At 40.3% G+C, this 12,722-nt stretch overlaps 1 protein-coding gene across 2 annotated transcripts in view; it reads left to right on the top strand.

Moving 5' to 3' along the window:
• The window catches only part of LOC121001736 (polyamine-modulated factor 1-binding protein 1-like), a 370,872-nt gene that overhangs the window by 277,035 nt on the left and 81,115 nt on the right, over positions 1–12,722 (top strand). For both annotated transcript variants that reach the window (XM_040432927.1, XM_040432926.1), the window contains one exon: positions 11,951–12,025. In XM_040432927.1, the coding sequence (XP_040288861.1) occupies positions 11,951–12,025 (75 nt within the window). The remainder of the gene's footprint in view (positions 1–11,950; positions 12,026–12,722) is intronic.

Raw genomic sequence — 12,722 nt, 5'->3', positions numbered from 1 at the left:
TCGTACTGTAGTGAATTCACCTACTGCAATTGTATGTTTTTCTGCCTCTTGTCAGATTCAGAGGGTAATAGTGTTGTAAGGCATCTTTTCTAATCATTTAGCCACCATGCAGCTCTCTGGAATAAACTATTAGGGGACAGCCACACTGGTCGGACTTACTGTAGATTTCACCCTATGCATTGGATATCCTCATCATAAATTGATACAGATTGCCCTCAAACCTAAAGGAAACCTAATGGACCGCATATTAAGTGAACAAAATCTGTAGGGATTGGGATCTGTTTCAAACAGGTCCATCACAGCTATCATGGGACCATCATGGACAAAAATCATCAAATAGTGTGAACAGAGCAGAAGAAAGTAAAATATTTACCAGGCTTCTGTGTTCCTTGGCTCTTTTTTTTTTTTTTTTTAGTCCTCAGATTTCTTGAAATGTGAAGGGAAATTCAGATTTTTCACGTTAGGATAAGTAAGGTATTACCACAGGTTCTGTTTTCTTCATTGATGGCTGCCATTCGAGGACTCCTAATTTCATGAAGATGAGCCCTGTCTTGCAGTTCCATCATCCTTTTTCGCACTGAAGAGAATTTTTTCTTTTCTTTTTTTTTTTTTTTCTTTTGGTTTGAGACAGCTCTTTTCTTTTCATTTTATCCGCCCTCAATTGTCTATTAACGTCAAACTGTTGTCAAGAAAACAGTGTCAAAACGGGCTGAATTTTTAATTTTCTCATTCTTCTTTGTTGATATTTCAGTTCGGAGTCAAATTAGAGCTGGAGCAGTCAGAGCTATGACAGGAAGTCTAATCAGCTGCAGGTTTTTCCTGCCTCTCAAAACACACAGGACAGCTGTTTGCAGTTCATCCCATACGTCAAGATGACAAGAGTATCTCATGATGGCATTATGTGATATACTGTTAGGGGTGGCGGCCTTGCTCCGCCGTTTCTTTCAGACGGGCATTATTATCTTTTTTTTTAATGCCTAAGTGGAAAACATCAAATAATCAAAGGCTTTTAAAGACATTTGGCCATTTCTTTGTTAATTTTTTCATATTATTCCGATTCCATGTGCAAGTCATTGAGAAAATATGTTTTTTATCTGAAAAAAGGGAGAAGTTCATATGTCCACAGAGGCAAAAGCATTAAGTAAAAACATACAGCGAGCGGCAGATATAATGAGTGGGTATTTTTTGTGAGCGATTGAACTCGATACTGTTATTTTATTGAGTCTTTAATGGGGTATCGTTTAGCAGGAAAATCGTCTCACATTACACAAAACCCTTTATAATTAACCACTGATAGCTGAATATACTTCTGGACATATGATTCAGGCTGCGCACGAGGTATTGGAAAGTGGAACACAAAGACTGGGTTAAGTCTTGTTCTCATCTCCATTCCTGATATACATACCATATAAAAAGCTGAAGTTGGCTGACTAGTGAGTGTCTTTATTAGCACTTGTCTATTCGTACAGTTTTTAGGATTCTTTATAGATGTTGTCACTGATTCTGTCAAATTATACCTGGACTCATGCACATTTTTGAGCACCCAGGTAGCGGGTGACCTGACCTCCCTCGCTTTTGTCCGTATGGCCAGCTTCACAGATAGGGTTAGCACATTAGTTAACAATTGAAAAGACAGACAAAAATGTGGTAGTTTTTGTTTGATGAAAATTGAACCAAATGAAAAAATAAAAAAATGCATGCCATTTTTTTTTGGGCTTGCATGTTTTTCTATTGAACTGAATGAAGACAAACTTAAACGGGTTTTGCAGACTGTATATGTTGATCTATCCTCAGGATAGGTCATCAATATCTGATCAGCAGGGGGCAATAATCTTGCCATTTATTTGCAACAAATTTATCAAAATGTTGCACGATGTTGATAAATTTGTTGCATCTTTAAACGGGTTTTCCGGTTTGCATCAATATCCTTTAAAATAATCATTTATGATGGTAGCTGTAGTTTTTACTTTTTTATTTTTTTCTTCCGTTTTGGTCTGTGGTCACATGACCATGTTCATGCAGCTCTTTCTTATTTCCTGTGATGGGCGTGTCAAAGGAACAACAGGGTAAGTGATAAGTTTCTATGTAATCAGTTGGGTGGGAGAAGCTATAAACTAGCTGGGCGTTGTTAGGAGCTGTGGCAGAAAAAGGAGAAGTGCATCATGGGTTTGGTTGGACACGGCAACAGGAAGTGCTACATACAGGATGTAAAGAAACCAGTCTAAATTGGAAAAAGAAAAAGCATGTAGAAGATGTACATGAAGTAAGCAACTACATGAGCATATCTGTTAAAGACCATAATAATCCCAGAAATAAATACATGTAGAGATATTTCTTCGATTTGGTACTCTACCCAGCTACTAGGCAATATCAAAAATGTTCAAAGGATAACGATATTAAGAAATTTATCGCTATATATATCACAATATATACCCATTTAGACTTTTTATTTTACGCATTTTTTATATTGTGCTACTATATTCTGCAGCGCTTTACAGCTGTCCCTAATGACGCTCACATTCTAAGTTCCCTATCAGTATGTCTTTTTGGAGTGTGGGAGGAAACCTACGCAAACATGGGGAAAACATACAAACTCCATGCAGATGTTGTCCTTGGTCGCATTCGAACCCAGGACTCTAGTGCTGCAAGGTACCAGTGCTAACCACTGAGCTACTGTCCTGCCAAACAGTCAAAACATGCAGCAAATTTGGTGACAGATTGCGTCCACTTCCGCCGTCCTGTCTGGTCCTCAGGGAGGAATATATGGCTCTAAGAAAATGGCAACAAAAAAAAAAGATATTTTTCTTGTCAAAAATGCTTTTTACTGTGTAAAACTTAACAAAAATAAAAATTATAGGCATATTAGGTATTGTCGCATCCAAAACAACCTGCCCTATAAAAATATCACATTACCTACCCGGTCAGGTGAATGCTGTAAAAATAAATAAATAAAAACTGTGCCAGAACAGCCATTTTTTTTGTCACCTCGCCTTACAAATTGCGTAATATCGAGTGATCAAAAGTCACATGTACCCCAAAACGGTTTAAATTAAAACCTCACCTCATCCCGCAAAAAATTAACCCTGACATTAGACAATCACTTGGCGCCCGTAAACCAATCTATCAAAATCTGCATTGCAAAAGCCTTGTGGCGCTCCTTTTGTTCTGAAACCTGCCACGTGCCCCCACAGCAGTTTACCACCACATATGGGGTGTTGCCGTATTCAGGAGAAAATGGGGTATGGGCTGCTGCTCTCCTGTTGCTCCTTGTGAAAATGAAACATTTGGGGCTGAAGCAGCATTTTATTGGAAGAAATGAAACTTTTCATTTTCACAGCCAAGTGTTTCCGAATTCCGTAAAACGCTTATGGGGTCAAAGTGCTCAGTACACCCCTTAATAAATTCTTTGAGGGGTGTAGTTTCCAAAATGGGGTCACTTTTGAGGGTTTCCACTGTAGGGGTACGTAGGGTCTCTTCAAATACAAAATCGTGCCTAAAAACCATTGTAGCAAAATCTGTCTCCAAAATCGATATGGCACTCCTTTCCTTCTGACCACTGCCATGTGCCCATAGAGCATTTTACCACCACCTATGGGTTTTTTCTGTAAGCTACAGAATCAGAGTAATGTATGTTTAGGTTTATTTTGCGGTTAACCCTTGCTGTGTTGCAAGAAAAATTTGATTTACATGAAAAATCAGCAAATAAATTAAAATGAAATTTTAATTTCGCCTACATTTTCTTTTAATTCTTGTGGAACACCAAAAGGGTGAACAAAATTTGGAACCTCAGTTTTGAATAATTTGAGGGGTTTAGCTTCAAAAATTGGGTCATTTATGGGTCGTTTCCATTATGTGAGCCCCTCAAAATCACTTTATATCTGAACTGGTGCATAAAAAAATGGTTTCTGAAATTTTCTTGAAAATTTTAAAAATTATCTTCTAAACTTCTAAGCCTTCTAACGTCCAAAAAAAATAAAATGACATTTACAAAATGATGCCATAGACATACTATGTCTTAAATGTAGAGAAATCCAAATTTATAAAATTGTGAATTTTTCAAAATTTTTGGTAAATTTGGGATTTTTTTTTTACAAATAAAGGAAAAATATATTGACTCAAATTTACCACTGTCATGAAGTACAATGTGTCACGAGAAAACATTCTCAGAATGGCTTGGATAAGTAAAAGTGTTGCAGAGTTATTACCACATAAAGTGACACGTCAGATTTGCAAAACATGGCCTGGGCAGGAGGGCGAAAACTGGCCCGCGGTAGAAGGGGTTAAACTGTAAGGGGGCAACAAGGAGACATTATACTGTTTGGGGCTTACACAGTATAATGTCTCTTTGTTGCCCCCATATATTAAAGTAATATCTCCTTGTGGCCCCACTGTCCCTTGAAAGCTGGGAAGTGAGAGGGGAACAGGCCTGTCACTCACTAGCATCCCTGCTCTTAACCTGATCTCCCGTGTCCGCTTGTGCAACATGCGCTGAGACACCTACTGACATGTATTATGCGCTGGACGCCGCGAACGGGACGTGTTGTACGTCGGTGCACATAACATATCAGTACGCGCCTACATGGCGCCCAATTTATAGGAGGTCCGCACTGTCCGCACTGTCAAGTGTGACTGCCCAAATTACATCTCTAAAATACAGCGTTAATTAAGAAACTGCGATGTCGCCATTTTTTTCAATACTGCAGTATATTGTAGATAACAGTATATAGCCCAACCCTACCTACTGGGCTAAATGTTGCAAAATTGTAACAGATTGCTGTTCCTAAATGTTCTTAAATCCTCCCCAAGCAGCAAGACTTGCTCACTCTTCATTCCATTTTTAACCCCTTAAGGACTTAGGATGTATCAGTACAGCATGGGTCCCGAATCCTTAAGGACCCATGACGTACCGATACGTCATGGCTTTAATTTACGATTCCGGCGTGGCGGGGGTTAATCGGAACGGGATGCCGGCTGAAATCATTCAGCCGGCATCCCGTAACAACGCAGGGGAGGGTCATTTGACCCCCCCGTATTGACGATCGCAGAAAACCGCAGGTTAATTCAGACCTGCGGTTTGCTCCGCTTTTAGCCGATTCTGTCGGAGACCGCGGGGATCAAACTTTAAAATGCCCCAAATAAAGTTTTATTAACCCCCCCTGCACCCCTGAATGATATTATGTGGGCGGGTGGTGCAGGGGGGGTGTCGCAGGCGGTGCGGGAGGCGGGCGGTGCGGCAGGCTGGATCTCGATCCACCGCCCGCCTCCCCTTGAATAATCGTTGGCGTCTAGTGGGTATACCAGGGTGCCAGCACATTGCTGACACCCTGGTATAAACGGCTGACATCGTTGATGCGATGTCAGCCGTTTAACCCTTTCCATACAGCGGTCCGTACGGACCGCTGTATGGAAAAGGTTAACAGCTCAGGGAGCTCCCTCCCTCTCCCATCAGGGGGCTGCTGTGCCTTTGCAGCCCCCCGATGGGAGAGGGAGAGAGCCCCCCGACAGCCCCGTCCTTACCCTTCCCCGTCTGCGAAGTTCTGACCAGTACTGAGCAGACGGGGAAGGTTCCCATGGCAACAGGACGCCGTCTCAGGCATCCTGCTGTCCATGGTGCTGAGCAGATCTGTGCTAAAGGCAGAGATCTGTTCAGAAAAAGTGTAAGTAAAATACAGTACAGTACAATATATATTGTACTGTACTGTATTATACAGACATCGGACCCACTGGATCTTCAAGAACCAAGTGGGTCTGGGCCAAAAAAATGTAAAAAAAAGTGAAAAAAGTTAAGATTAAAAAAAACACATTTATCACTGAATAAAAAAATAAAAAAATACACATATTAGGTATCGCCGCGTCCGTAACGACCTGATCTATAAAACGGTCATGTTACTTTCCCTGCACGGTGAACGCCATAAAAATAAAAACTGAGAAAATTGAAATTTTGCCCACCTTACTTCCCAAAAAAGGTAATAAAAGTGATCAAAAAAGTCGCATATACGCCAAAATAGTACCAATCAAACCGTCATCTCATCCCGCAAAAATCATACCCTACCCAAGATAATCGCCCAAAAACTGAAAAAACTATGGCTCTTAGACTATGGAAACACTAAAACATGATTTTTTTTGTTTCAAAAATGAAATCATTGTGTAAAACTTAAATAAAAAAAAATAAAGTATACATATTAGGTATCGACGCGTCCGTATCGACCGGCTCTATAAAAATATCACATGACCTAACCCCTCAGGTGACCACCGTAAAAAAATAAATAAATAAAAAACGATGTAAAAAAAGGCATTTTTTGTCATCTTACGTCACAAAAAGTGTAATAGCAAGCGATCAAAAAGTCATATGCACCCCAAAATAGTGATAATCAAACAGTCATCTCATCCCGCAAAAAATGAGACCCTACTTAAGATAATCGCCCAAAAACTGAAAAAACTATGGCTCTTAGACTATGGAGACACTAAAACATTTTTTTTGTTTTAAAAATGAAATCATTGTGTAAAACTTACATATATAAAAAAAAATTGTATACATATTAGGTATCGCCATCTCCGTGACAACCTGCTCTATAAAATTACCACATGATCTAACCTGTCAGATGAATGTTGTAAATAACAAAAAAAAAAAAACGTGCTAAAAAATCTATTTCTTGTTACCTTGCCGCACAAAAAAGTGTAATATAGAGCAACCAAAAATCATATGTACCCTAAATGAGTACCAACAAAACTGCCACCCTATCCCGTAGTTTCCAAAATGGGGTCACTTTTTTGGAGTTTCTACTCTAGGGGTGCATCATGGGGGCTTCAAATGGGACATGGTGTCAAAAAACCAGTCCAGCAAAATCTGCCTTCCAAAAACCGTATGGCATTCCTTTCCTTCTGCGCCCTGCCGTGTGCCCGTACAGCGGTTTATGACCACATGTGGGGTGTTTCTGTAAACTACAGAATCAGGGCCATAAATTATGAGTTTTGTTTGGCTGTTAACCCTTGCTTTGTAACTGGAAAAAAATTATTAAAATGGAAAATCTGCCAAAAAAGTGAAATTTTGAAATTGTATCTCTATTTTCCATTAAATCTTGTGCAACACCTAAAGGGTTAACAAAGTTAGTAAAATCACTTTTAAATACCTTGAGGGGTGTAGTTTCTTAGATGGGGTCACTTTTATGGAGTTTCTACTCTAGGGGTGCATCAGGGGGGCTTCAAATGGGACATGGTGTCAAAAAACCAGTCCAGCAAAATCTGGCTTCCAAAAACCATACGGCGCACCTTTCCCTCTACGCCCTACTGTGTGCCCGTACAGTAGTTTACGGCCACATATGGGGTGTTTCTGTAAACGGCAGAGTCAGGGCAATAAAGATACAGTCTTGTTTGGCTGTTAACCCTTGCTTTGTTAGTGGAAAAAATGGGTTAAAATGGAAAATTAGGCAAAAAAATTAAATTCTCTAATTTCATCCCCATTTGCCAATAACTCTTGTGCAACACCTAAAGGGTTAATGAAGTTTGTAAAATCAGTTTTGAATACCTTGAGGGGTGTAGTTTATAGAATGGGGTCATTTTTGGGCGGTTTCTATTATGTAAGCCTCGCAAAGTGACTTCAGACCTGTAGTGGTCCCTAAAAATTGGGTTTTTGTAAATTTCTGAAAAATTTCAAGATTTGCTTCTAAACTTCTAAGCCTTGTAACATCCCCAAAAAATAAAATATCATTCCCAAAATGCTACAAACATGAAGTAGACATATGGGAAATGTAAAGTCATCACAATTTTTGGGGGTATTACTATGTATTACAGAAGTAGAGAAACTGAAACTTTGAAATTTGCTAATTTTTCAAAATTTTGGGTAAATATGGTCTTTTTTTATGCAAAAAAATTTACTTTTTGACCCAATTTTAGCAGTGTCATGAAGTACAATATGTGACGAAAAAACTATCTCAGAACGGCCTGGATAAGTCAAAACGTTTTAAAGTTATCAGCACTTAAAGTGACACTGGTCAGATTTGCAAAAAATGGCCAAGTCCTTAAGGTGAAATAGGGCTGAGGGCTTAAGGGGTTAAATTTTGATATGGGTGGTGCAAGTGGTTAAAGGGAACCTGTCACCGGGATTTTGGGTATCGAGCTGAGGACCTGGGTTGCTAGATGGGCGCTAGCACATCCGCAATACCCAGTCCCCATAGCTCTGTGTGCTTTTATTGTGTAAAAAAAAAAGATTTGATACATATGCAAATTAACCTGAGATGAGTCCTGTCCCTGACTCATCTCACATACAGGACTCATCTCAGGTTAATTTGCATATGTATCAAATAGTTTTTTTTTACACAATAAAAGCACACAGAGCTATGGGGACCGGGTATTGCGGATGTGCTAGCCGCCATCTAGCAACCCATGTCCTCATCTCTATACACAAAATCCCGGTGACAGGTTCCCTTTAATAAATGTGTCCCAGAGCAGATGAGATACAATTTTAGAGTAAAATCTACCAGAAAAGGGAACAAATACTGTACACTGACAAATGAGCCGATGGAAGCTGTGTTACCCCTCCGTGCAACTCAGAGGTTGTGCGAATCTGTAGTATAGCCATGTACATGAGGTCTGACTCTGTGTCTGCAGACTTAAATGTCTAATTATTTAAAAAGTGCACCTATCACTCTAGTACGGTACTTTATTGCTGTTCCTTCACATCGGTCTAGGCAAGTTTGGAATATATTACAAGACCTTATTCTGACATCTTCCCAGGATTTTACTATAATAAAATCTCCATGTTCCCGGTATTAGCTTCTGCCTTACTCCATACATAGGGTGTATACATTTTGAACACAGAGGTGAGGGGACAGGTCTTTGATGCAAGCTTTGCTGTAGATCAGGTGCATGAAGAAAGAAGTGGGTGCTAAAATTCCTATAGCAAACACAATTGACTGCTGAAGTTTCTGGAAATTAGGAGCATCCTTTGTCTACTGCCCATCGTGCCCCTTCTTCAGTCATTTTGAAATAATATCGCCTCTATGATGGGTCTGAAAAGGTGGATTCATGGGGAGTAAGCAAAAGCTCATCTAAATATTGCAGATGTTTTGTGTTTGGTCATTGAAGCCAAAGGTATGATATTGATTCTGCTATTCACTTTGCGATTAATACCATTTGGAGGAGAACACTCCTCTCTGACAAAAAAAAACCCTCATATATCCATGAAAACAATGTCTTTCCTCCTTTCTATGAGCGGGTCATAGTATGTGGATGATATGTCGTCTTATGTCGCCCATACATGTTCCATGGAAGTTCTCACTCACTGTGCAAAGTTTGGATTGTTGATCACATAGTTTCTATGTGGGCTGACATCAGCAGCTTTTTTATTTGAAGGGATTGAAATTGTGTTGCTCCATAACCCTCAGTAACTTTCACTTCACTGCAGTTCTTGCCTCAGGGTAGATTGTAAGTAAATTTAGCTCTGCATACATAAAGGACACGTTTCGAATATTATCAGAAATTGCCTCAGCTGTAACTGCTGCTTAACTGTTTGAAGATTTCCTCGATTCCCTTTTACCGTTCCATTGCACTTTGGATGTTTATGTGGATAGATTTCAGTACACTGTAAAAGGGTCGTCAATAGGTTACCTAAGTTCTCTATGTCAACTAATCTGTGAAAGGAAGAGTTCTTCATCAGTACTTACTCTTTTGTCGCACTATTGATTCCTCGAACTCCGGCTGAGGGCTACTCAGCTCATGTCCTGACTGGATATGCCTCTTTCACAGAGGTCCTGGTCAGGACTTTGGAATAGCCCGCAGTTAGTCTTGTCACATGATCACAGTGGAGATTGCAGAATCGGCAGCGTAATGGAAGGGTAAGTATTGAGGAACGTCTCTTCCTTCCACAAATTGGCTATAAATAAAGTCTATAAATAAAAAATACAGTTCCAAAATAGCACACGACCAGATAAAGCACCTGAAGGTAGAGGGAGTCCGTGTGGCACCATGGTGTTTGGGCATAGTGGTAGTCCTTGAGTGCAGCTGAGCACAATGCGGGTGATGAAGGACAATCCCTGATGTTAAAAAACAGGACCAAAAAAACTAAATGGCCTGTGCTGCCCAGAAAGTTGTATTAAAAAAAAAAAAAAGATGAAGATGTGATGTCCACATCGAAACGCATTGCCTTCATGTGATATCCTTTTTATAATAAAGAAAAAGCATTTATTATACAATTTCCTTGGCAGCGTCGGCCATTTTTTACTTTTTTTTTTTTGTTCCTGCATTTCCAGAAGTTAGCTGATGGAGAGAATTTAAGTAAATCCCGGACAACCCCTTTAATAAGGGGAAAAAATATTTCCTATTCAGATTCTATATATAATAGAAGAGCCTTTTGGTTATGTGCCTACATTTTTGAAACGGTCAGTCTGTGTTGGTCTAGTTCCTGGGGCGAGTGCTGCTGTGGCACACTTACATCCATGCCAGGAATTTATGCTGCATACGCTTCAATAGACTCAACATAGGGTCTGTTCTTTCAAGCAAACTATGGACATAGGGACTATTCTATATTAGAAGGTTTCAGCACTTAGATACTGAAAGAAGTACCTGTAAGTCCTATTTCAATTAAACCGCCAGTGGTATAGCTATAGTATAGCCAAATTAATACCAGCTGTGATGTAGCTGGTGTTAACTGGTATAACGCGTATCAGTGAAAATGAGCTGACTTAGGCTACTTTCACACTAGCGTTAATATTTTCCGGTATTGAGATCCGTCATAGGGTCTCAATACTGGGGAAAAAAACAATTTTGTTTTGTCCCCATGCATTGTTTATGGGGACAAAACGTAACTGAACAGAACAGAATGCTCCAAAATGCACTCCGTTCTGTTCTCGTCCTGGAGAGCAAACCACAGCATGGGATGCAGAGCAAAACGGATCCGTCATGACCCACAATGCAAGTCAATAGAAAATGGATCCATCCCCCATTGACTTTCAATGGAGTTCATGACTGATCCGTTTTGGGTATGTTAAAACTAATACAACCGGATCCGTTCTGAACGGATGCAGATGGTTGTATTATCAGTAACGGAAGCGTTTTTGATGAACCCTGCCGGATCCAGCAAAAACGCTAGTGTGAAAGTAGCAAGGTCAGGTTAACATGTTGATATCCAGCAGAATGCAATGTTATAAGAGGGAGGTCATACATGCAAAATACTGATGGACACACGCTTAGGCGAGTTTTACACTTTGCATCTGTGCTGTGGTTTTCCAAAATTGCAGAAAACCATGGCCGCTACAACTAATTCAGCCTTGCACTGTATTTGCACACAGATAAGGCTCCTATAAGGTGTTATCTGTGTTGCACCATGCTGGCCAGCAGTCTTTTGGTTACACTGGTCAGGGGCGGACTGGGAACTTGGCCCTGGAAAAAAACTAAAAGTGCCCTCATTTTGTAGTCGGGTCCAAATTGACAGAAGGCAGGGCCAGCAATACCATATTGCGACACTTTATAACAACCCAGCAGAGCCAAATACCACCGTGCATCTTAATCTACTGCCCCAGCAGCACAAAATACGTCTCTAAAAACTGGCCCTTGCTGGCCAAAAGTAGGGCTTAGGTGGCCCCATGGGCTTCGGCCCCACCGGGAAGTTTCCCTGTAGGGTTTATAGCCAATCCGCCCCTGACACTGGTGCACTGTATGTACTGTAACAGTCAGTGCTGGGAGCACAGGTTGACATCTGCACCATTTGCATGTACATGCAGTAGCTTTGTAGGCAGAATTCTTTATGTTCGTTGGATTGTGTCACCAGCACATTGGCGCCATAACACAAATGCTGTCTTAGCTGAAGTCTTTTTTTTTCACATGTGATTTACTGTTACTGATATTTATACTTTATGGTTGTAATAATCGCTATGCTGCTTTATATTCCAAGGCAGTTAAATTCCTAATAGATATATTTTTAGCATGCTGAATTCTTCTTCTTACTTTTGGACAGGTTTGCCAATGAAAACCTAGGGGAGAAAATTTGTGAGCAAAACCAACTTTTGGCACACTTGACAGAGGAAAGAGAGTACGTATTCATTTTCAGTTTCCACCTGCACATCAAAAGGATTTGTTTTAGGATTCCTTTAATGTTTCTTTAAAAGGGGTTGTCTCACTTCAGACATTGATGGGGTATCGCTAAGATATGCCATCAATGCCAGATAGGTGTGGGTCCCACCTCTGGGGAACTCCCATAGCGATGAATAGAGAGCATACCGTGCATGCTTAATGTGCTCTCCTTCACTTCAAGGACTCCGTTGTGGAGATAGAAGCAGGTACCTATCTGACATTGATGCAGTATCCTAGTAATATGCTAAAAGTGTCTGAGATGACAACTGCCTGTATAATATGCTTTTATTGGGGCACAGTTCATTATACACCATATAGGCGATGTAAAGCCTAGGAGCTGACAACTCCTGTGGTCCCAATGTCTGCCCCATAACAAAAAAAACACACTCACCTGTCCACCATCCTGCCGCTCCTGCACTACTTCCTTGTTCCAGGTGATTCCTGATTCCCGCAGCACCAGGAAGTGGCTTAGTCCCCTGACTGCTGCAGCCAATCACAGGCCTGAGCAATCAAGTCTGCCTCAACAATACATCACACCAATATCTAGAAGTTTCTAGCAGCTACTTATTAATACTTAATACTTATTAATCTAATACTTATTAATCTATTGTTATTGTAGTAAACATGCTTGTTTGGTTTACAGCTATATCATGTGT

Source organism: Bufo bufo, chromosome 5 (assembly GCF_905171765.1).
Source record: "Bufo bufo chromosome 5, aBufBuf1.1, whole genome shotgun sequence".
Taxonomy (NCBI): domain Eukaryota; kingdom Metazoa; phylum Chordata; class Amphibia; order Anura; family Bufonidae; genus Bufo; species Bufo bufo.
Note: the sequence above shows the minus strand (reverse complement) of the source record. Positions and strands in the feature narration are given on the sequence as shown.